Source organism: Schistocerca nitens, chromosome 6 (assembly GCF_023898315.1).
Source record: "Schistocerca nitens isolate TAMUIC-IGC-003100 chromosome 6, iqSchNite1.1, whole genome shotgun sequence".
Classification (NCBI taxonomy): Eukaryota; Metazoa; Arthropoda; class Insecta; order Orthoptera; family Acrididae; genus Schistocerca; species Schistocerca nitens.
This window is the reverse complement of record NC_064619.1, coordinates 499,172,286-499,198,985: the sequence shown is the minus strand read 5'-3', so window position 1 is coordinate 499,198,985 and position 26,700 is coordinate 499,172,286. Positions and strand designations below refer to the sequence as shown.

The 26,700-nt window shown below is 44.0% G+C and overlaps 1 protein-coding gene across 2 annotated transcripts in view; it reads left to right on the top strand.

The window, feature by feature from the left end:
• The window catches only part of LOC126262536 (high affinity cAMP-specific and IBMX-insensitive 3',5'-cyclic phosphodiesterase 8), a 1,685,047-nt gene that overhangs the window by 1,279,593 nt on the left and 378,754 nt on the right, over positions 1-26,700 (top strand). For both annotated transcript variants that reach the window (XM_049959212.1, XM_049959213.1), the window contains one exon: positions 13,086-13,145. In XM_049959212.1, the coding sequence (XP_049815169.1) occupies positions 13,086-13,145 (60 nt within the window). The remainder of the gene's footprint in view (positions 1-13,085; positions 13,146-26,700) is intronic.

The following is a 26,700-nucleotide window of genomic DNA, read 5'->3' as shown; positions in this document are numbered from 1 at the left end:
TCGGTCGGGCACACAGTTTTAATCTGCCAGGAAGTTTCATATTTTTAAAAAGTTACGTAGCAATGACGTACAATGCTTCATTTGCTTTAAACGATTAAAGATTTGTCTGCCATTTCTGTGAAATAATGAAAGAGGAAGGAAATTACGGTAACAGTAATAAACAAAAACTTAACAATAATTCAGTCGAGAAAGTACGTGATTTGTCGCCTGTGTGTATATGAAATGCCTTTATCTGCTTGCAGCCCTTGAAAACGAAAATTAATGCGAAAAAACATAGTTCTTCTATCTCGGTTGTCATTCTTTAACATTGACTATTCGTAATGCTTAAATAGTGGTATAAAGCCCAATTAAAACATGATTTTTGAGCAGAGTTTCAAAAAATTAAAATCTGTAGATGAATACTCGCGACTTTTTGTAGTATTCAACCACTTATCAGTTTTCGACAAAAGAATCAAATCCTGGAGACTAAGTTTCTATTATTTGGATATTCATTTAATGTTTTGAATCCATGTATCTGGAAACTCAGTCAAAATCTTTCAATCTCTATTTGATTTCTACGTTTATTACAGGATATAACTGGAATAAAAAACCGAAAATCGGTTATTTCAGAAACCGATTACTTCGAGCGGTTTTAAAAGCCAGATTAAACTGGCGTGAAAAAAAAAGTGATATAACCGAAAGCCGGTTGTTTCACCCATAACCAGCATCCTTAGAAGATGAAGCAGAATAGCACCGACGCAAAAGCAGCGCCTTGATGTCTAATGTAGGCAACCTGCAACATAACAATCAAACTCGCTCTGTTTGTGTTCTCTATCATAAGAGCTTGATTGCAGAGTTGTAAAACCTTATTTTGTTTGGTAAATGACATTACGGAACTATGCTGAATGTCTTCTGAACGTTGAGAAACATGTCATCAATCTGAGCGTCACTCTCCCTTCACTTACCCAAATATCAAACTGCTAAAAATGCTGACAAATTAGAGTTAAACCAGAGTAATCTCCGTCGATGCCTGGGGTTATTTCTGCAAGTGGATGTGATACTCTCTGGTAGTTATTGCTGTCCTTCGGCGGCGAACAAGCGAACGACCGTTACTTGCAAACATCCCCTGCTGTGTGCTTAAGCGGCAGGTGGCCGGGCATAAACTGCTCGCCTCAGAGTTCTCTATGTGTAGCAACTGGCTCTACCTCCTGAGTGGACGTTAGAAAATTGCCAGGAATCTCAATGGAGACAACTCAGTCCTGATGCGGTACAGTATTAACATTATCTCCACTTGCAAGGGAACCCAGTTAATTGTGAGACTGAGGAATATACACTAGTTATACATCTCTAATTAAAACAGATGAATGTTAAACAGTAGTATGTATTCTTCCAGAATCTACAAACATACAGCTGAGAGCAGTCTTCACTGATCGGGTAAATAACTGGCATACAGAAATAGAAAAGCAGGAAGCAATATACATAATTACCAAAAGAACCTAAGCAACCCCCGGAGTTAAGGTGCAAGAGAGCGCTGAATTTACATGAGAATACTAACATATGACACAGAGAGAGCTTAATCCATTAGGCAGCGATCGAGTTGACAAAAGAGAGGTGGTTGCGATCATGGTTTACCGTGTGGTGCAGTGCGTCGTCTCAGTGCCTGTTGTAAACGGTGGCGCCTAGACTCGATCTACATTACTACCTTCTGTTCAAGCTAATGAGCAGGCAGGCATTGCTCTGAAGGCGGCAAGTCCCAAGAGTATACTGGGTGGACATTAGAGTCGTCTTGGACCAAAGAGAAGCTGTCAAATTGAGACTGGGGTGGCGGAGCTCTGAAGGTTTATTGTTTTCTGAACGTCCACACACTCGTGGCATTCAACCTCAAAAAACAGAGCTAATACCGACAACTGGGAGGGGCCTTTATCAAGAATTGCCTGCTGGGACTGACAGAACAGACACTGTATTTCGTCCACAAAGGTTTCCCCTCCTGTCTTGACTCCAACCGCTGAAACACAGCCGTTTTTGTAGCACTGTGCCTTCACTAGGAAGAAGAAGAGATAAGGGGGTTTGTAGGTAAATGAATAGGGAGACTGTTTTTAAATTAATATGTCATATAATTCATTAATTAGTTGCACTTACGAACGTAATTGCATAAAATCTTATCATCAAAGTATTCAAATGTGCTTGGAAGAAGGGTTGTGGTACCTAATACACAATATAATCTTAAATTAGACTTAAAGGCTGCTGAAATGCAACTTAACAGTGAAAGGTTAAAGATTCTCTAACTGCCGTCTGACTTCAAAGTAATACGAACATTCAAAACCGCTATCTGACTGTAAAATAGAATGTGCACCCGTTACTGACCGTGAAAACCGTGGGAAGCAATTAATTGAATCTAATGCGCAGCTCAGAGATGAATCTTATGAAAAGGCATCGAACAAACATTTTTTGAAATCAAACCATTAGCAAATGCAAGTCTGAATCTGGATTCTAAAATTGAATAAGTGACTCATTGAGCATTCCTCATACAGTAAAATTCCCTACGTCCTAATTGTTGCTGGTTCGGTCTCACATGTTCGGCTACCCGAACTGTGAAGGGGCTGCAAGTTATGAAGAAGTACTACGCCGCCTGGTGTAAGTTTATAATTTCGCGAGGGCTGCACTGGATCATACGGTAGACAGCTACGGCGAGTTTCACGGAGAGGCGTTTCTGGAAATAGGTCAGCAGCAACAATCTTACTCAGTAGCAGCAACGGAAGTGATTTCCGAAGTTATGAGATTTACCTTTTTGGTTCGGTTTATGGGGGCGAGCTGCTTCTCAGGTTCGGTGGAGTGGACTTAAGCCGATTAGAATTGTTGTTACATTTATAAGCGTCTCCTTCCCATACTTCAGTTTATTGTGGTTGACCACTAGTTTTACAGGAGACGAAAATGTTCTCTCGACTGCCGCTTCTCTGTCCCCAGCCAGTGGTTGGATTCATTTCGAGTTCTAACATTTACTTACCTACCTACGTCCAATCCTCTCGGTTACAACTATTTTCTGTCTCTCCGTATCTCCATCGCTCCCTACTCGACAGTTCATTGCTGTTAACGAATGGGAAGCTCGTATATCAGGTAGAAACAATCTATGGATTTTGGTTTCCTCTTCACGCGGCGGAATGTGGAAAAATCTTATGTTTTGGGGGCAACCTGCTCTCTCAAGTGACGTCAGATGTATACATCTCAGTCTTCCAGTTTGGGCCTTTCCTTGCACTAGACAGGGGAAGCGAGCTTTACTTCGGACAAAAGCAATTCCGTAGATCTGTACAGGTATGGCCCAGCCAGACTCGCGCTTCTGACTTGAGCCCAGGTAATGTGGGAATCCGTGGCCGCACAGTGAAGCTAGGGTTCCAGACACCAATTTACAGGCTATTACTAAAGGGGACTTCAAGTGAAATAAATCAGTCGTAGCACTCTGTACTGTAACTCCTAACTGTCCTCCAGCAAAACTGCATATCATTCACCTGAATGTCGTACAACTTCGTAGCACTGGGGCAGAATAACTGTCTCTGACTACCATATTCTGAGGCATTTGTACGAGGAGATACGAATAATCGCGACTCCACAACAGCCATTCACATGTTATCTGAATTTAACGGTTGCCTCTGTCATGAGCAGACAATAATCAAGTCCTCTCAAAATGATTATATCTGAATATAGATTCCACTGTACTGTTTTCTCAGTATGTCAGGAGTCTGTCTTTTACCGTCTCTCTTATCTCTGAATTTTTAATCAGGGGTAAACTGCATTTAGTGTTGGGGAACTTCGAAATAAAATTGATAATGTGATATGTTCCCCAGTGAGTCAGTCGTTAAAAATAGGTCCGGAATCTAGAATGATATGTATCGATTCTGAGCTATGTCTTTTTTTCATTTTTAATGGCCTGTCGCGAGCGCATACGAGCGCGTCCCGATGCACGACGAGCCTTGTCACGGTTGTGTTGCTACACTCTGATCCCAAAACAGAATACGGTCTCGTGTCTGTACTTTAAGCGCGTGACTAGATGTGAAAGGAAGCCCAGCAGTTAGAGCTTGCAGCAAACATTCCCTGATGGTTGGTTCAAATGGCTCTGAGCACTATGGTACTTAAAATGTGAGGTCATCCGTCCCCTAGAACTTAGAACTACTTAAACCTAAATAACCTAAGTACGTCACACACATCCATGCCCGAGGCAGGATTCGAACCTGCTACCGTAGCGGTCGCGCGGTTCCAGACTGAAGCACCTAGAACCGCTCGGCCACACCGCCCTGCTCCTGATGACCCTATGTCACTTTATAGCTGGAACTTTCGCGATTTTCTTCTGGACGACCGCCAATAGCGGTTGATGCTGAGGTTGAGGAACCGTTATTGACGCCTTGTTTTCAGAAACCAGGATGGTAAATATGCGCGCCTCTCCTGGACCACCAGCAACAGCACTGATACACACCTGACACCTCACGTCTCATTTGCTAGGTAACTTGTCTGAAGGATCGTCGAAACTTCTGCAGTTCAGGGTTGTTCCCTTATTGTCCTTCCATTCCCGTGGCCCCACATGGATGACGGGGGGCGCTGTCAGCTGTCATCTACTAAGATTTTAAATACATGAAAGTGATTTTGAAAACGTTAAAAAGATGTTAATATACACTGCCTGAGGAGAAAGGTGAACCACCCAGAACACATGGTTAGATGACTATGTAACTTTATATACGTACAATCCATCGCCGCGTATGTAAATGATTAGACTTACATTTCCTTGTGACAGGTACAATGGCTACCAAAGTAACATTACCAGACATAGTATATAAGTGGCGTGAACAGCATCACATATTGAGCGATCAATGTGGAGGACACGAAGGTGCCGCGTGTTCGTGTGAGACAGCATTATCAGCACCTGGCAGAGTTTCGAAGTGGCCTCACTGTGAGTCTCTATTTGGCCGGCTGGTCGAATCGTGCCATATACAGATTTGAGGGCATAACAATGTGACGGTGGCCTGATCTTGGACTGCATGACCATGTAAGGGCATGCATTCTCGGCAGCAAGCTTCTAGTTTACCACACCTAACCATCACAAGGAAGCACCGCTGTATTCTGCACCAATCACACCGGAAGTCCACCCCATCTGCGGTGGCCACCGAGAACACGTTGACGCCAACGGCTGTGTCTGGAATGGTACCGTGACCGGAGCGTGGTCTTCTGATAAACGGCTTCACGTCGTGTTCAGCGATGATTCACTGTTCTGCCCTACGGTAATCACCGTCGGTGAGTATGGAGGCGACCTGGGAATAGGGCCCATTCTTCTAATGTTTTGGAGAGGCACAGTGATGTTAGTTCTACCTTCGCAGTGATGGGAGGAATCAGTTATGACTTGAGGTCACGGCTGCTGAATTGACATCACGGGTATCCTGAGCCCTCACGTGTTACCTTTCACGAGTATCATGGTGTCGTCATTCAATAAAACAATGCTCGCCGACACGTCACCAGTCTTTATGAACTGTGTGCATGATGTTGAAGTACTACAATGATCAGCAAGATCGCCAGATCGGTCCCCAATACAACAGGAGTGGGACCCGCTCGAACATCAGCTCCTTCCCAGTATCACTTTTCAGGGTATGAAGGCCCAACTACAACGGATGTGGACGAGCTTGCCTCAGGGGAGGATACAACAGCTTTATGACACCCTCCGCTACCGAATCAGTGTATGCGTCCAGGCTAAAGGACGTAGATTGGGGGGGTGGGGGGGGGGAGGGAGTGAAAAGTTATAAGTCATCCCAAATAGTGGGCATATACTGCCAAATTCTTTATAAATTTGACTCGAAATTGGAATCACTGAAATATCATCACATACCCTCCTAGTCCGTGAAGTTACATTTCGATTCCTCCTCCCCTTTAGAACGCTTCACTTCTGTTGTCGGACAATGTGCATAAGGTTTGTAACTTAAAATTTTGTCCAGTTTCTATGAGGTTTCATAAGAAATTAAATGCCGATTGTGTAATCCGTAAATATACACGTCCATATATATTATTAAAGTTTTTGTATGTGTGTAAAAGTGTGTGTGTGTGTTTTCCACATCTCCTCCTAAGCCACTGGGCCAATTTCAATCAGACTTATCCGTTACTGTCAGGTAACAATCACTGCGGGATAAGAACCAACCACCTATCATAGTTCAGGAGATATGTCACAAACGTTGAGATACGTGAAAAACTCCCGCATTGTGCATGACGCTCAAATGTATTACTCATGTGAGGGGAAGTGTTTAAAGTTTCCTAGGGATGGAAGATGTAGAGTGTATGAGTCTAAGTTTATGAAGGAATGTGATGGTACAAGGGTAGCAGTGTTGGGGCGCTGGTAATCAGGGATGAAACGATTCAGTGGTTGCTATCTAGTTTTCGGGAAAACGTGCAGCTCCACAATTACAGACACACTGAAATTGCGCTTAATGTGTTTGCTAGTTGACACCTTGACAAACTCCTGGAATGTTTCCAAAACTTACTAACTTCGTAATTATGAGTCTCACTCGAAGCACTTCATTTCTTTTTTGTTTCCGAAATTGCTGATGTTGAAATTCCTCTTTTTTTGCCAATATGTCACCTAGCGGCCGGTGCACAATATATGGATTATATACGAGAAATACAGCCTGTACGTTAACAAAGACAAAAGAAAAATTATGGCCTTCTGTGGTAAATAACCAGTACAAAGTAAGATAAATGAAAAGCACCAGATTGCTTTTGTTCTACAAACAGAAGTAAACTGGTGCTTTTCATTTATTATAATGTTCTTCTACCAAGAACCGACAGAAGATTCTGTTAACGTGACTAAGTAAGATATTTTCGAAAAATAAAATTCTGGAAAGCGTGAATACATTCACGTATTTAGGCTAAAAATTATACTTTCTGGAAGAAACAGACCGAGCTGAAAAAGCCATCAGGTATACAAAAATAATGAGAATTATTAATAATGTAATGAAAGCTTTCCCGTTTAAGAAACACACCAGAATACGCCTTTATAAGACCTTAGCAAGACCTGTGCTGTGCTATGGATGTGAAGATTGCAAAATAAAGGAAAAATATGCGAAAAGGTTAGCAGCCCGTGAAATGAAATTATTGCGACTAATATTTAAGCTACACCAAATGCGATTACAAAAGGAGCGAAGATCTGTTGAAGGTACTTCAAATGGAAACCATCACACATTATAGGCAGAACTAACAAATCAAGCACGTATAACGAACGAGCTCAAATAGGATCCCATCATCTATGGACACTATTACCGCAGAGATGTAACATCGCTAGCTCGGCCAACGAAATGATAACAAGAGACCTTTCGACGATACCGTAACAGGCCAAGAGAGATAACAGTTGGGAACGAAGAAGAAACTAACCTTGTGTTATATTTGAAACAACGGAGTACTCTTGCGGCAGGCCAAACACAGTTTTTGTATGATCAGAGGTGCATGTTAACTACGTGATACCTACGTTGTAAACATCACAGATGCTTGGAAGCATTGCCATTAATACCCTCTGTCAGTGACAAAAGCGCTGATGATGCCTCTGCGAGCCGGCCGCTGTGGCCGAGTGGTTGTAGGCGCTTCAGTCTGGAACCGCGCGACCGCTACGGTCGCAGGTTCGAATCCTGCCTCGGGCATGGATGTGTGTGATGTCCTTAGTTTCGTTAATTTTTCATGTCACTCTACGATATGACACTTTAGGATATGTAAAGGCCGTGATGGACAGTTGAAAATCTATATAAAATAAACAACCAGCGTCCGAACAGGCCTTGATGTCCCAACGGTACCGACCGGCCGCTGTGTCTTGAGGGGCATTGATAACCGCACCGCTCTGCTGGCCGTTGTCAGTTTTCGTGACCAGTGTCGCTACTTCTAAGTCAAATAGCTCCTCTATTGTCCTCACGAGGCCTGAGTGCACACCGCTTGCCAATAGCATTCGGCAGACCCAGACGGTGACCCATCCAAGTACTAGCCAATCCCGAAAGCGCTTAACTTTGGTGACCTGACGGGAACTGGTGTTACCACTGAGGCAATGCCGTTGACCTGAAAATCTGTATACGGTTTTAAAAACAAGCAGTAAGCTCAAATTACTTACAGTGACAAAGAACTTCGTTATATGCTGTACACGCAGGCACTGAGTGGCCATCAATCATGGGACGACAAATGGATACGAGTCGATTGTCGACTGCTGATGCCTATCTGGTGCGTTTCTAACCATACAGTTCTGGCAGAAATATGTCTCTAGCACCCCACATCCACATCTGCGGCGATCTGACTCTCTGTAGACAATCGATTGCCCCATACGGCTGTGAGGAGGTGACGTGATCATGGTTCGTCGAACACTTCGTCAAGTGCTATTTTGGAAGCGCTAATTGAGAATTAATTAAACTTTGCAACCAGATGGAAACAAGTGTCAATGTTCATCCCAACAAGTGCCCTAGTGTCCTGTGTATTATGTTCTCTGAGTTACTACCAGAGCGTACACTCTTCTCCAAATTTTTATTTTGAATACAGAGCGTGCGAGGAGGCATGGCTATGCTCTACCACACCGAGTCTAAGTACTAGTTCTAAGTTCACCGATCTGCTGCCTTCTACAGATGTCCCAGTGCAGAAGTAGCTCGTAGGTTGGGAACTCGTCCCTCCTGATGTGAGGCAGTAATGAAACAATGAGAGGACGAAAGTCACGGGATACCTCTTAATATCGTGTCGGACCTCCTTTTGCCCGGCGTATTGCAGCAGCTCGACGTGGCATCGTCTCAACAAGTCATTCAGAGTCCCCTGCAGAAATATTGAGCCATGTTGCCTCTATAGCCGTGCATAATCGTGAAAGTGTTGCGGAGGCAGGATTTTGTGCACAAACTCACCTCTCGATTATGTCCCACAAATGTTCGATGGGATTCATCTCGGTGATCTGGATGGGCAAATCATTCAATCGAATTGCCCAGAATGTTTGTCAAACCAATCGCGAACAACTGTGGCCGGGTGACATGACACATTGCAACCCATAAAAATTCTATCGTTGTTTGGAAACGTGAAATCCATGAATGGTTGGTTATTTGATTTGGGGGACGGGACTAAACAGCGAGGTCACCGGTCTCATCAGATTAGGAAAGGATGGGGAAGGAAGTCGGCCGTGACCTTTCAAAGGAACCATCCCAGCATTTGCCTGAAGCGATTTAGGGAAATCGCGGAAAACCTAAATCAGGATGGCCGGACCCGGGTTTTAACAGTCATCCTTCCGAATGCGAGTACAGTGTGCTAACCACTGCTCCACCTCGCTCCGTAATCCATGAATGGCTGCAAATGGTATACAGGTATCCGAACATAAACATTTCCAGTCAATTATTGGTTCAGTTGGACCAGAGGACACAGTCCATTCCATGTAGACGCAATCCATACCGTTATGGAGACTGCCTCGTTGGCAACTTGGGTCCATGGGTTCGTGGGTTCTGGACCACTGTAGAACCCTACCACAAACTCTTACCAACTTGAATCGGGACTTATCTGGCCGGGCCATGGTTTTCCATTTGTCTAGGACCCAGCCGATACAGTCAAGAGCCCAGGAGAGGTACTACAGGCGACGTCGTGCTGTAAGCAAAGGCAGTTGCGTCGCTCGTCTGCTGCCATAGCCCATTAATGCCATACTTCACCACGCTGTCATAACGGATCGTTCGTTGTGCGTCCCACGTTGATTTCTCCGGTTATTTCATGCATAGATGCTTGTTTGATAGTTCTACTCAGACGCTGCTACTCTCGGTCGTTAAGTGAAGGCAGTCGGCTATGTTGTCCATGGTGAGAGGTAATGCATTAAATTTAGTATTATCGGCACATCCTTGGCATTATGGATCTCGAGATGCTGAATTCCCCGAAATGTAGCGTCCTATGCATCTAGCTCCATTACCATTCTGCGTTCAAAACCTGGTAACTCCCGTCGTGCTGCCATAATAATGTCGGAAACTTTTCACATGAATCACCTGAGCAGAAATGACAGTTCCGCCAATGTGCGGCCCTTTAATACCTTATGTACCCGATAGCACCGCTATTCGTATTATTCGTATATGTGCAGATCGCGACCCCTTGACTTTTGTCACCTCAGTGTTATTAGCGAGTGGGCTAAGGCTCTCTAACCAACGACTGAGAAGTCCATTAATGTTCAGAGGTGCCAATGAATTTTACGAAATGACGTAACTGCTCTGCATTGTACGCGGAGTCCGGTACTTTAAACTCATAGTTTAGGTGAGCTAATAAGATATTATACAGGGTGTTTCAAAAATGACCGGTATATTTGAAACGGCAATAAAAATTAAACGAGCAGCGATAGAAATACACCGTTTGTTGCAATATGCTTGGGACAACAGTACATTTTCAGGCAGACAAACTTTCGAAATTACAGTAGTTACAATTTTCAACAACAGATGGCGCTGCGGTCTGGGAAACTCTATAGTACGATATTTTCCACATATCCACCATGCGTAGCAATAATATGGCGTAGTCTCTGAATGAAATTACCCGAAACCTTTGACAACGTGTCTGGCGGAATGGCTTCACATGCAGATGAGATGTACTGCTTCAGCTGTTCAATTGTTTCTGGATTCTGGCGGTACACCTGGTCTTTCAAGTGTCCCCACAGAAAGAAGTCACAGGGGTTCATGTGTGGCGAATAGGGAGGCCAATCCACGCCGCCTCCTGTATGTTTCGGATAGCCCAAAGCAATCACACGATCATCGAAATATTCATTCAGGAAATTAAAGACGTCGGCCGTGCGATGTGGCCGGGCACCATCTTGCATAAACCACGAGGTGTTCGCAGTGTCGTCTAAGGCAGTTTGTACCGCCACAAATTCACGAAGAATGTCCAGATAGCGTGATGCAGTAATCGTTTCGGATCTGAAAAATGGGCCAATGATTCCTTTGGAAGACATGGCGGCCCAGACCAGTACTTTTTGAGGATGCAGGGACGATGGGACTGCAACATGGGGCTTTTCGGTTCCCCATATGCGCCAGTTCTGTTTATTGACGAAGCCGTCCTGGTAAAAATAAGCTTCGTCAGTAAACCAAATGCTGCCCACATGCATATCGCCGTCATCAATCCTGTGCACTATATCGTTAGCGAATGTCTCTCGTGCAGCAATGGTAGCGGCGCTGAGGGGTTGCCGCGTTTGAATTTTGTATGGATAGAGGTGTAAACTCTGGCGCATGAGACGATACGTGGACGTTGGCGTCATTTGGACCGCAGCTGCAACACGGCGAACGGAAACCCGAGGTCGCTGTTGGATCACCTGCTGCACTAGCTGCGCGTTGCCCTCTGTGGTTGCCGTATGCGGTCGCCCTACCTTTCCAGCACGTTCATCCGTCACGTTCCCAGTCCGTTGAAATTTTTCAAACAGATCCTTTATTGTATCGCTTTTCGGTCCTTTGGTTACATTAAACCTCCGTTGAAAACTTCGTCTTGTTGCAACAACACTGTGTTCTAGGCGGTGGAACTCCAACACCAGAAAAATCCTCTGTTCTAAGGAATAAACCATGTTGTCTACAGCACACTTGCACGTTGTGAACAGCACACGCTTACAGCAGAAAGACGACGTACAGAATGGCGCACCCACAGACTGCGTTGTCTTCTATATCTTTCACATCACTTGCAGCGCCATCTGTTGTTGAAAATTGTAACTACTGTAATTTCGAAAGTTTGTCCGCCTGAAAATGTACTGTTGTCCCAAGCATATTGCAACAAACGGTGTATTTCTATCGCTGCTCGTTTAGTTTTTATTGCCGTTTCAAATATACCGGTCATTTTTGAAACACCCTGCATGTGCGGCATTGCATACACCGAACCGTACAGCCTCTGTAACCGCGTTCTCACTCACATTTTAGCACAGGACTCCCACTCGCAATCGTAGTCAGCCCGAGACACCTTGCTTGGCTCATTTTGTAGGCACACCGAAAGCACATGAAGTGCTTTGTCTGCACTGCATTATAATGCCAAAGTTGATAAAGAACGCTGGTAATAAAATAATCTGAATAAATTGTATTCGAGATTACTATTGAGGATATCTCTTATCAGTGTGAAGCAAAATTGAATATAAATACAAGGAAACGTTAATAAATCGGTGTGTCTACACCTCATTCACCGCTTACGTCTCAATCAGGAAGTGGGGCTTGAGAGTGAATGCTATGGCTCCAAGGGCCATAAATGCTACAACTACTCGTCCACTGCGGTGTTTTATGCGTGTCAAAAAATGTCTTTGCATTATCGAAGAGCCACTCCAGACATTACTGATGTCGGAAACCGGAATTATTATGTAATCTCCGATACTCTATTATCCATACGTTTTGCACCAATTGTCATCCCACGTTCACTATACATCTGTCTGTAGCAGACTGCTCAGATACCGTGTCTACACGAGCTCCATACGATGCATCTAGCCACAACATTCGAGCGACATTTTCTTTCATCGAAAAGTTGTTTCCAACTGTACACCGTATTCGCTTCCAGCCGACAGTGTCTTCCTATACCAACCCGATACTGCAAACTCTTTCGTAACAATACCAAATTAATAAAATTAACGTTCTCCTTTTAGTCCTTCCTGGTACTTGGTTCCTACCTATACGTAACAACGAAGGAATACAACGCTTATAATTACTAATTGCAGTTGTTTCAAAGACAGCTGCTGCGAAAATAGCCACTACAAGAAAAGTGCTTATAATTATGACTTGTATCCGTAAAATATTAGTATGTCACACTAATTTAAGGTATAAATATTTTGAAAATGTGAACATGCGACAAATTTCAAACATATACCACCCACTGGAATGTGTTGTTGGTAGATTTATCGCTCTCCGCACTGAATTACTTCAGTGTCATGATCTGAATAATTTGTGGCACAACTAACCAAACTTAATACGCATTGGTTCAAACCCAAATGTGTACGTCAACAGTTGTGTAAAAACATGCTACATGATGGTTCGATATCTCCAGACGTGTTGTGAATTTCATAAAAATCTTGTGCCTTGTGAAAATTTCTGTGCTCTTTTTTACTTTTCTAGTGTCTTTCTTATTGTTACGTGAGCTTTTTGCTTCTGTTTCAGGGCGATAAGGAACAGGAAATCCAGCCAGTACACGGTGATCGTCGCCCTCGTTCGAAGGAGGTTAGTACTAGTGGAAACACTTCATTATCTATCAAACTATTCCAATACCTTATCAATACTTCTCTGCACTGGAAACACAAGCATCAGAAACGTAGTTATAGAACCTAGGATACGCATGACAGAATTCATGTAAGACTCTTCTCTTGACACACTCAAACAATGGGTGCTCCCGTGTGTTTTGTACCAGAACTGCTGGCCATCTATTATTCTAAAATATGTTTCATTTTTCAAGTGGCATCTCTGTCACGGTACGGTTATTCAGCTCAAGATTACAGTTTATGACTTTTTGGATTCCAATTGCTTGGAGTCTGTTACTCAATAGTAGGAATATTGACTTGTGTTTGGAGTTCTATTACAGCAAAATGTTAGGACCTTTCTTAAACTTTTGTAGAAATCCTGGAATTCGCTAGCTGCAGTTACTAGTTGCTCCCAATCGTTCAGCGTGACTACCCTCTACTGGCCGACTATTAGTCCCCCAATAAACTTTCTACTACCAGTAGATTCTAACTAATTACCACCGTTTATTGTTCCACAATTAGCGGCCCCAGCTACAGCGGCGACTACTTTGCAGCAGTCATCGAGTTGATATAAAAACTCCAAAGTAGCACCACCCTTATGACACGGACAATTAATAGGTTTTTAGATGGAAAAACTCATTCTTTGTAGCTTTTTGATCACTGGATATAGCGATGTATGGGGAGCTAAGTAAGGAGGTAAAATTGAACCTGTCTTCTGAATGTGGTTCAGTAGCGCCCGCTGCCTCTCCATGTGAAAACGGGACAATACGGTTTGTTCACGCTTTCAGTTTGTCATAATAATATTAAACTCTTGTTACGCGGCAAAGTGATACCTGTTCGTACAGCGTAAGGCGCGGACCGCTAGCTTGCGATGCGGCGAAGTGAGCAAGATTCTATTAGAGTCGTCAGGACGGATGAACGACCGTGGGTTGGTACACCAGCCATCCTAATTGTTGTTTTTAGGCACTTTCACGGGCTCATTTAGGTAAATGCCGGGTTGGCCCCCAAATTCCGCCTCAAAGAATTCGATACGTAAACAGTGAAAATACGTAACTTGCAGAATGAAATTTACACTATTCCCAGACAGGTGGTGCACGTAAATTCCTCGCCTTAGATTACCTTGATAACTTTGGCGTCTGGAAGGGTATCCAAGCACAAATATGTATAATAGAATTTTCCAAATCCTGAAAAATCCGATAATGCTAGGGGAAAGAAGAAGTGAAATTAAAATCTCGCCAAGGCAGCCGGAGAAGGAGGAGGAGAGGGGGGTAGTGTGCCAGTGAAATTGGATGTTGGGGAGGGAGACATACAGGTACACTGATGACTCAAAACAAGACATCAATGTGAGTTCTCAAGCCTTTTCCTCAAACCACTGTGGCATGATTCTGGTCTTGCGATACAGACAATTATCCTCCTAGAAAATGCCATCGCCGACAGTGAAGATGTCATGCACCAAGGAATGCAAATGATCCACAATAATGTTTACGTAGTCCACAGTTGGATACTACACGGGTCCTATGGAAGCCCAGGTGAATGTCCCTATATCACAATACTACTGCCCCCTCCCCCTTCGTCCTCTCCTCCCCTTCCCCTCTCCGGACACGGTATGTGTTTCGTGCAGCCGTTCACACAGATGACGGCGTAGCCAGCTACGACCATAGAGCTGGTGTAACAAGAAACGTGATTCATCCTACCACGCGACACATTTCTATTGGGCCTCGATGATATGACGCCCACCTAAGTTGTAACTGATGACGTCGTTGGGTCAACATGGGAACACTTAGGTGTCCTTCGCTGCGGAGCCCCTCGTTCAACAATTACTGCTGAACGACGTGCTTTGAATGCTTTGAAGCATTTGTGTCTGCAGCAGCATTGTACTGTGTCATCAGATCTGCCACAGTCTCGCCGTCTACCCTTCATTCGACCTTCATGTTGTCGGATGAGAAGTGGACGTCCAATACCTTGTCATCTGTTCGTGGTTTCACCGTCCTTCAACCGCTCTCCACGGATTCTCACGCCAGGAGACGTAAGTAGCCAACCAACTTCGCCGTTTTCGAGATACACGTTCCCAGGCGCCTGGCCGTAACAGTATGACCTTTGTCAAAGTCGCTAATGTCTCGTTCCCAGGCGCCTGGCCGTAACAGTGTGCCCTTTGTCAAAGTCGCTAACGTCAGTGAATTTCTGCATATGAGTTCCGTAGCGTCGTTACAATGATTCCCCATTCGTCTCTGCTCCACGTATGTACTTTCCTTATGGCGTCACCAGCACGCAACGCCACCTGGCGGCATTCAATCTTGCGATGGGAAGTTTTCATCAGAAGAGAGAGAGACGAGGAGGAGGAGGAAATTAGCAATTAACGTCCCGTCGACAACAAGGTCATTAGAGACAGAGCACAAGCTTGGATTAGGGAAGGATTGGGAAGGAAATCGGCCGTGCCATTTCAAAGGAACCATCGCGACATTTTCCTGAAACGATTTAGGGAAATCACGGAAACCCTAAATCAGGATGGCCGGAGACGGGTTTGAACCGTCGTCCTCCCGAGTCCAGTGTGCTAGAGAGAGAGAGAGAGACAGAGACAGAGAGAGAGAGAGAGAGAGAGAGAGAGAGCGAGAGAGAGTGAATTAAAAGTTCCACCAACGAACTGACGAACTTTCAGAGGTGGTAGTATGTACTAATAGAAGAAAGAAATGTTTACTAAATGTGGTCTCTAAAATGCATACGTTAGGAGTTATGGCCATTTGTTTAGCAGAAGAGATGTGTTTCACAGTACCAAAGGTGAACTTCTGCTCGTAGCTCTTAAAGTATGGAATTTAGAGTCCATGTTCATCAGACCTTTTTTTTTTTTTTTTTTTTTGTTCTAAAAGTTTGTCAGTGGAGTTCCAGTTTACTCTGTATGTACTGGGTGTTCCGAAACTATTCGTTCAAGTTAATATTGGAGGTAGGCAACATCAAAACGAAAACATTTCGATAAAGAACATTGGGTTTCTGATGTCAGCTGGTAATGTTAGAGAACATTTTGCTAGTGGTGCTGACGTAAGCTGCTATGTAGGTGTGTCTTACTGGGAATGTGTAAAGACATTCAAACCTGCTCTGTGTACGGATGGTTGGCTCTGAGGTCTGCTTGAAAACACACAGATTTCTTCGCAAGCAAACCGCCTTGTGACAACAATAATGATAGATTGATTGCACCATAAATTCTTCCATTCCCCACTCAACGGATGTCTCGCATCTTCGTGGGTGATGTGTTGCCAGAAGTGCTGGAGGCTTTACCTCTGAATGTCAGACAAAGAATGCACTTCCAGCACGTTTGGGTGCCAGCCCATTTCAGTACTGCAGTGAGATATCATCTAAGAGACATCTTCGGTAATCGATGGATCGGCCGAGGTGGTCCTGTGGCCTGGCCAATGATATCAAGTATGCGGATTTCTTCCTTTGGTAGCATATGACGCAGCTGGTGTACGAAACCGTTGTGGGAACTGAAGAAGTCCTCTTCACTACAACTGCCGTCGCTGCTGGTTGCGTACATTCCAGGAATTTCCGAAGGTACATGACAGTCAACGGTCTGACGATGTACTGCGTGCATACAGGCTAGTGGTGCGCATTCGAGTATTTCTTGTGACTGCCACTGTTGTAGTCAGCATACCAAATTATCTTCTGTGTAAATCGTCCATAGCATCAGAAACAACCGTCAGGGACCGTACGTACCATAGCTAAATTTATTTGTTTTGATGTGCTCTACTTCCTGTATTAATTTGAACGAATAGTCTCGGAATATTCTGTATACGTATATATTGGAGACCAGAACTTCACTGACAAAACTTCGGAGGCTGTTCAGGGGTATTTTCTGAATATTTTCGTGTAACGGACCCGCGGTCTCCAGTAACTCGTTACGGAGTAATAATTGAATAACACTTTTTCGTTTTTTACGCTAATTACGTTTGTGCCTTTGAAAAACCTACACACAGTGGAAAAGCCTGTAATATGCAATCAGAAAAACTTAGAACACAAAACGCACGGTAATCCGTAGATGCAAAGGTATTGTGATGCGGTAGCTGTCACTGCAGGAACATGTCAGCATAGCGTCGTTTTGTCGGTCTTCCATTGCATTCAGTGAAGCCATACACGAGGTGCACATCGGCCAGCTCTTTGTCAATAAACCCGTCCATACTGTTGTGTGCCATTGTTAACACACAACTAACGGTACCGGTAAAACAAGGAATGGGAGAAGTTTTTTTCCAAACAAGACGCACAGCACACGCCGTTGGCATATGCGTGGTTGTCGATACGCTTTCGGGCCAGTACAGAAATACATAGACAGGAGTAACAAACAGAACGAGATACTGTTACTGCGTAACGAGTCGCCGGATTGTTTCAAAGCAATATTAATAATTATTCAGTTGACACAGACGCGCAGTAGTTGCTCTTACAAGGCGCATTCAAGTTACAACACCTCTGATTTTTTATTCTCACGTACTAATCACCTGAAAATTGTGTAACTTGTCATTTCGCGACTTAATCTCTTTGCTGCCGAACACACAGACTTAGGTGACACAAGTCATGGGACATACACATACACAGATGGCGGTAGTACTACGTACACAAAATATAATTCTATTGGCGGAGCTGTCACTTGTATTCAGGTGATTCATGTGAAAAGGTGTCCGACGTATTTAGGGCTGCACGACGGGAATCAACAGACTTTGAAGGCGGAGTGATAGTTGGAGCTAGAGTCAAACAGTATGGGACCCATATCGCTGAAATTTTTCCCTTTTTCAAACATTTCCCGAATACGGAATACTGATGTTTGTACAATTTCCGTGGCTTCAGAGAGTTCCTCACAAGTCGTACTGCGATCTTCTTCAAGAGCATCTGCCACAAGTTTCACATTTCGTTCATCTGTTGACGTTTTTGGCCTTGCCTGCCTTTGATTATCTTCTATGCTGATACGACCACCACGAAAACGATTAGCCTAACGTAAAACTGTACTATAGCCCACTGTAAATTCACCACCAATTTCACTTAACACACTGAGGATTTCTGTCGGATTTTTACCGCGTGAAGTTTTGATTTCGATGTACGACCTCTGGTCTTCAACGGTCGCAGTATCCGAGACCACTAGAGGGGACCATTTCTACGTCTCGCCAAATTTATGTTAGAGTACAGAGGGGAAAACAAAAACACATGCTTCTTCCTCAAGCTCCCAACTACATCCATCGTAATTTTCATTGTTGTTGCATCAAAGAGACCACAATAATATCAACTTGTGCATTATTTATGAAATGTTCCTCTTATTAACAACGTGTAGACATGGTAACAGTTCCAAGGTCGCCTAAACAAGTGCGGAAACCGAAGCACCAAAGAAATTGGTATAGGCATGCGTATTCAAATACAGAGATATGTTAACAGGCAGAATATGGCGCTGCGGTCGGCTACGCCTATATAAGACAACTGGCGCAGTTTTTAGATCGGTTACTGCTGTTACAATGGCAGGTTACCAAGATTTAAGTGAGTTTGAACGTGGTGCTGTAGTCGATGCACGAGTTATGGGACACGGCATCTTCGAGGTAGTCTTGAAGTGGGGATTTTCTCATACGACCATTTCACGAGTGTATATGAGTATCAGGAATCCGGTAAAACATCAAATCTCCGACATAGCTGCGGCTGGAAAAAGACCCTGCAAGAACGGGACCAACGACGACTGAAGAGAATCGTTCAACCTGACGGAAGTGCAACCCTTCCGCAACTTGCTATAGATTTCAATGCTAGGCCGTCAGCATGTGTCAGCGTGCGAACCATTCAACGAAACATCATCGATACGGGCTTTCGGAGACAAAGGGCCACTCGTGAATCCTTGATGACTGCATGACTCAAAGCTTTAAGCCTCGACTAGGCCCATCGACACCGACTTTGGACTGTTGATGACTGGAGACAAGTTCCCTGTTCGGACGAGTCTCGTTTCAAGTTGTATCGAGCGGACAGGCGTCTAGCGGTATGGAGACAGCCTGATGAATCCGTTGACCCTGCATGTCAGCAGGGGGCTGTTCCAGCTAGTAGAGGCTCTATAATGGTGTGGGGCTTGTGCACTTGGAGTGATATGGGGCCCCTGATACGTCTAGATACGACTCTGATAGGTGACACGTACTTAATCATACCGTGTGATCACCTGCATCCATTCATGTCCATTGTGCACTCTAACGGTCTTGGGCAATTCCAGCAGGACAATGCGACACGCCACACGTCCGGAATTGATACAGAGCGGTTCCAGGAACACACTTCTGAGTTTAAACACTTCCACTGGCCAGCAAACTTCCAAGACATAAACATTATTGAGCATATATGGGTCGCCTTGCAACGTGCTGTTCAGAAATGATCTCCATCCGCTCGTACTAATGGATTTGTGAACAGCCCTGCAGGATTCATGGTGTCAGTTCCCTCCTGCACTACTTCAGACATTAGTCGAGTCCATTGCACGTCGTGTTCCGGCACTTATGCGTGCTCGGAGGATCCCCACACGATATTAGGCAGGTGTACCAGTTTTTTTGGCTCTTCAGTGTATTAGGCTGCACGATATGTCTGGGTTAAGGTGCATTTGTAGGTTTTGAGCTTTCGCTCGAGACGCTGTATGCTTATGGCGATGTGAGGAAGGGTAGCGGCTGTAGACTGGGCACAGCAGACAGGCATGCAGTGGACCGGTGTGCCGTGCTGTGACAGTATGGCCCGGCCCCCGCTGGCTCGTGCGTCAGGCCGGCTCCGGCAAGGCGCTGCGGCTGACAGCCGCGCCCCGGGGAACCTCGTTACGTCGCCCCGCACAGCCAGTCCGGCTGCTCCTCGGAGCTGTCTCGTAGCAGCCGCCGAAGGAAAAGCAACAGAGGGGCAGGCTGGAGTGTACAGTGCACTGCTGGGCACTAAAACTGCTACACCATGAAGCTGCCAAACAAGAAGCGTTAAGTTCGTATTAAATGTACCACATGCTTGCCTTTGCAAATGATTAGCATTTTAGCGCCCCCGTACATAGAAGGCAGCTTTAACGTCATCTGCATCCTGTAGCATAAGCTGGGATAAAGGTACGCACTTAACACTTTTCTGTGTTTCCCTTCTGCTTCTCTGGTTACATAACAATGGAAATTGTATACAATACACCTAGGATCGTACTATACACGGTATCATAAGTCCAGGATTGCTTGTATAATGTATTAAACTTGTTGTTGTTGTTGTTGTTGTTGTTGTTGTTGGTCTTCAGTCCTGAGACTGGTTTGATGCAGCTCTCCATGCTACTCTATCCTGTGCAAGCTTCTTCCTCTCCCAGTACCTACTGCAACCTACATCCTTCTGAATCTGCTTGGTGTATTCATCTCTTGGTCTCTCTCTACGATTTTTACCCTCCACGCTGCCCTCCAATGCTAAATTTGTGATCCCTTGATGCCTCAGACCATGTCCTACCAACTGGCCCTTCTTCTTGTCAAGTTCTGCCACAAACTCCTCTTCTCCCCAATTCTATTCAATACCTCCTCATTAGTTATGTGATGTACCCATCTAATCTTCAGCATTCTTCTGTAGCACCACATTTCGAAAGCTTCTATTCTCTTCTCGTCCGAACTATTTATAGTCCATGTTTCACTTCCATACATGGCTACACTCCATACAAATACTTTCAGAAACGACTTCCTGAAACTTAAATGTATACTCGATGTTAACAAATTTCTCTTCTTCAGAAACGCTTTCCTTGCCATTGCCAGTCTACATTTTATATCCTCTCTACTTCGACCATCATCGGTTATTTTGCTCCCCAAATAGCAAAACTCCTTTACTACTTTAAGTGTCTCATTTCCTAATCTAATACCCTCAGCATCACCCGACTTAATTCGACTACATTCCATTATCCTCGTTTTGCTTTTGTTGATGTTCATCTTATATCCTCCTTTCAAGACACTGTACATTCCGTTCAACTGCTCTTCCAGGTATTTTTCTGTCTCTGACAAAATTACAATAAAATCGGCAAACCTCAAAGTTTTTACTTCTTCTCCATGAATTTTAATACCTACTCCGAAATTTTCTTTTGTTTTCTTCACTGCTTGCTCAATATACAGATTGAATAACATCGGAGAGAGGCTACAACTCTGTCTCACTCCCTTCTCAACCACTGCTTCCCTTTCGTGTCCCTCAACTCTTATAACTGCCATTTGGTTTCTGTACAAATTGTAAATAGCCTTTCGCTCCCTGTATTTTACACCTGCCATCTTCAGAATTTGAGAGAGTATTCCAGTCAACATTGTCAAAAGCTTTCTCTAAGTCTACAAATGCTAGAAACGTAGGTTTGCCTTTTCTTAATCTAGCTTCTAAAATAAGTCGTAGGGTCAGTATTGCCTCACGTGTTCCAGTATTTCTACGGAATCCAAACTGATCTTCCCCGAGGTCGGCTTCTACCAGTTTTTCCATTCGTCTGTAAAGAACTCGCGTTAGTATTTTGCAGCCGTGACTTATTAAACTAATAGTTCGGTAATTTTCACATCTGTCAACGCTTGCTTTCTTTGGGATTGGAATTATTATATTCTTCTTGAAGTCTGAGGGTATTTCGCTTTTCTCATACATTTTGCTCACCAGATGGTAGAGTTTTATAAGTCCAGTATTGCTTGTATAATGTATTAAAGTTATTTTTAAAAAATGTTACAAATGAAGGAAACAGATCTTTACCCATCTGATTGTTATGGTACAAAATTCCACACAGCATCTACATGTACATGGATACTCTGCAAATCACATTCAAGTGCCTGGCAGAGGGTTCATCGAACCAGCTTCACAATTCTCTATTATTCCAACCTCGTATAGCGAGCGGAAAGAATGAACGCCTATACGAGCTCTGATTTCCCTTATTTTATCTTTATGATCGTTCCTCCCTATGTAGGTCGGTGTCAAAAAAATATTTTCGCATTCGGAGGAGAAAGTTGGTGATTGGAATTTTGTGAGAAGATTCCGTCGCAACGAAAAACGCCTTTCTTTTAGTGATGTCCATCCCAAATCCTGTATCATTTCTGTGACACTCTCTCCCATATTTCGCGATAATACAAAATGTGCTGCCTTTCTTTGCACTTTTTCGATGTACTCAGTCAGTCCTATCTGGTAAGGATCCCACACCGCGCAACAGTATTCTAAAAGAGGACGGACAAGCGTAGGGGAGGCAGTCTCCTTAGTAGGTCTGTTACATTTTCTAAATGTCTTGCCAGTCAAACGCAATCTTTGATTACCCTTCCCCACAACATTTTCTATGTGTTCCTTCCAATTTAAGTTGTCCGTAATTGTAATACCTAGGTATTTAGTTGAATTTACGGCTTTTAGATTAGACTGATTTATCGTGTAACCGAAGTTTAACGAGTTCCTTTTAGCACCCATGTGGAGGATCTCACAATTTTCGTTATTTAGAGTCAACTGCCACTTTTCGCACCATTCAGATATCTTTTCTAAATCATTTTTCAGTTTGTTTTGATCTTATGATAACTTTATTGCTCGATAAACGACAGCGTCATCTGCAAACAACCGAATACGGCTGCTCAAATTGTCTCCCAAATCGTTTGTATAGATAAGGAACAGCAAAGGGCCTATAACACCACCTTGGGGTACGCCAGAAATCACTTGTGTTTTACTCGATGACTTTCCGTCAATTACAACGAACTGTGACCTCTCTGACAGGAAATCACAGATCCAGTCACATAACTGAGACGATATTCCATAAGCACGCAATTTCACTACGTGCCGCTTGTGTGATACAGTGTCAAAAGCCTTCCGGAAATCCATAAATACGGAATCGATCTGAAATCCCTTGTCAATAGCGCTCAACACTTCATGTGAATGAAGAGCTAGTTGTGTTTCACAGGAACGATGTTTTCTAAACCCATGTTTACTGTGTGTCAATAGACCGTTTTCTTCGAGGTAATTCATTACGTTCGAACACAATATATGTTCTAAAATCCTGCTGCATATCGACGTTAATGATATGGGCCTGTAATTTAGTGGATTACTCCTACTACCTTTCTTGAATATTGGTGTGACCGGTGCAACTTTCCAGTCTTTGGGTACGGATCTTTCGTCGAGCAACGAAAATAAATTATTATAATTCTAACAGACTAAACGAGAATTAAAGTACTTATACGATACTGCCATTACTAACTTGCATAATACTTCACTATACCAAAACCATCACAATCATCATTATCATTGTCTCCAGTATCGCGATCGTATTAAACATCAAAACATGACTCTAACATATCACTAACTTAAATACAATACACATCAACACAAGTAAACATTGTGTTATTTCATTATTCGCCGTTATCTTGCCATATTTTCCTGCAATTTTCGCGGTGAAGTCTGTATTCCTGAATCAGCGAGCCGAGTCTTCCTGTGGCAATTGGGTTTCTTTATAAAACAGACATGCTAAATGTCGGAAATCTTTAAAAGTAAGGCCCTTGAACATAGAATCCAGACTGATAGTGCTACGCCAGTTCGGTTTCCTCTGTCTCAGAAAAAATACCCCCTCGAAACGCACTAGTGATGGCACTATAGCCTGCTTTAAGCCACTTACGTAATGTGAACTCATTGCATCCAAGCCTTTTAGCTACATTTCTAATGGAAGATCAATTTTCTATTAGCTTCTTAGCCGCCTCTAACGTACGACAAGACACCGGCGGAGGACGTTTTTGTATCGCAGTTTCTGTAACATGTAACTAATACTGAATCAGTCGATGTGAAGTAGTGAACTTTGAATTAGGGCCCATTAAATATGTTAAATAAACATACGCATTCGGTATTAAAAGCGAAGAAGGAAAGACAAACGTTTTGGGACAAAAGTATGTATGCGGATATTTGCCCCAGCTAGTGAGTAGGATCTTTCCCCGTAGCGCTAATTTCTGAACTTCTGGAATCAGCTACCACATGGCACTTGTCAAATTAATAACATTGAAGCGTGAGTTAGGTTATGTACTTACACACCACGTATTGATAAATCTTTGAGATTTTGTTATAACAGACAAGTAGTCATCATTTGTAGTACTTACTCACCAGATATGGTAAATCTTTCAGATTATGTAATAGCAGACACATAGCCATCAAATAAATGGTTCAAATGGCTCTGAGCACTATGGGACTTAACATCTGTGGTCATCAGTCCCCTAGAACTTAGAACTACTTAAACCTAACTAACCTAAGGACATCACACACATCCATGCCCGAGGCAGGATTCGAACCTGCTACCGTAGCAGTTGCGCGGTTCCGGACTGAGCGCCTAGAACCGCTAGACCACCGCGGCCGGCACATAGCCATCAATTACATGGTAAAGACATAGACCGAAATTCCAAAAAATTAACTCATCTCATGTATGGAAACCTTGATAGCGCAAGCCACTAACAGAGCACACCTGACACACCACAAAAGCTCTCAAGTGAAGATGCAGCGCTGCTGCATTAAACTGACTAGTAGGGAAAACATTAGATTCGGATCTTTGTACCGTTCGCACCTTTGCCTCCGCTTATACTATATGAGGAAATTATAGGCAGCGGATTTTTCATTCAGAAATCACATTTCAACGTTGGTTGTTTGTAATAAGATCGTGTCATGTCTCGTGTAAGAAGGAAAAACATCTGCCACCGCCCAGAATTCGAGCGGCAGGATCATTGCCTATCGAGACTGCTGTTTTCGTTCCACAATATTACGACTTGCATTGGCCATGCGCCCACGGCTGTCTTGCGGATGTGGAATGGATGGGTTCAGTAGGACCATACTGAACGCCGTGCAGAATTCCAACAGCCCCACCCGACTATTGTCGGGGAGCGTGAAGCCACGTCACATACCCTGAGCTGGAAAGTGGGCATGTTTGGGGTAAGACAGATACCACACGAACAACGCGTCACATATGGAGCACCATGGACCATCAGCATGGTGACCGCAGTCGCGGCAGCCCGTGGCGTGGCAGCGAAGAGAGGCACGCTGACAGTGGTTCGCCGAACGGCGATTCTTGTGACAGAAGTGGCACTACGCCATCTTTCAGACGAGGCGTAAATTTCTTCCATGTTCTTCTGTGGTGGAGGTTATAATCCGTGTTTCATGATCTCAATGTCAAGGAGCGTAATACATTGGTGGCCATTAAAAATGGTATCTATTGTGCGTACACAGTATAGAAACATGGGTAAATTTGCACGTGGTTTTGGGGCAGGCTGTGTGCGAAATTTAGTACAAGAAGCTGCAAACTCTAACAGAAACATCGGCTTAATTCGGCTGGTGATCGAATCGAACTGAGCTTGATAACTGGTACATCACTGCATGCAGCCTTAAGTCTTTGACGGAATCCGTCAGTCTTAGTGGCTAGCATATCGTGGCGTGGCAGTCTCTCGGCAACCGATGTATTCATTGGGTGAGAGGTCTGGAGCGCTTGCTATCCGGGAAACAGTCTGACACCGTCCGTAGCGAGGTTTGTTGGGTCTTGGGGTCTTGAAGGTAGGGCCCAACAACGGCCCCTAACGTGTCAAAAATGTAACGGCCTTTGTCCAAGGTACCATCTATGTGAATCATAGAGAACGTTTTGGGTACCCAGTGGCACCCCATTCCATCATACTCGGAGCTAAGATTGGATGAAGATGACGGCTGCTATCTGGCAACATTCGGTCTCCTCGGAGACTCGACAGACGGTTTTTCCATCGTGACGGTGTACGCAGAACTGGCGTTATGTTTACACAGAATCAAGCCGGTGGTGGCTGGTAACCACAAAGTCACGATTAGCGTTGTACCCGGATGTAGGCTGTACCCGTCACCGCAGTGAGATTCGAATCATTTCAAACACGACTGGATCATTTCGAAATATGTGTGACAAGTCTCCTTGTAGAGATTCCGTGAGACGTTTCAACTGTTTCCAGCACCAAATCTTCAAGCATAAGTGTAATTCGTACAGATCTCTCCGCTCCCGCAGCATGTGCAAAGCTCCCAGTTCCTCCGTGGCGATGATGCACTCTTGTAAATGTTAGACTCTATGGGTGAATTCGGGCAAAGTATGGTCCTTTGTAATGCACGCAGACTCCAATGTGTTGGCATGCCCTATCTTACATGAAATGCGTATCTGCGTACAACACAACTGATGCTCCACAAATAACTGACATATATGGCACTCTGTGTACTATACTGTCGTACCCTTTCTGTTTTCAATTCCACGTCTCGAAAATGTAAACAAAGATCACACATCCAGGATCGGCATGTAGTGTTTACGTAAAATCGCGCAGTATGCCTGGTAACAACAAAGTCGCTGTTACCTCGCAGACGGTTCATTTCCTGTCATGTGTTTACTAAGACTTTTTTTCTCTGGGTTCACCTTATAGTATCTATGAAGCCTGCAAACTCGGTTCGCTAGACAAACAATCAAACCAGTCGTATTAACGAGTTTTATTACAAAAAGAAAATTACAAATCTTCACTTTGGGAATTACACAGATGTGTCGCAAGCAAAGGACGACATACGAAATAACCAATGTTCTTCAGTATAGACAATCCCAAGTCTGTGCT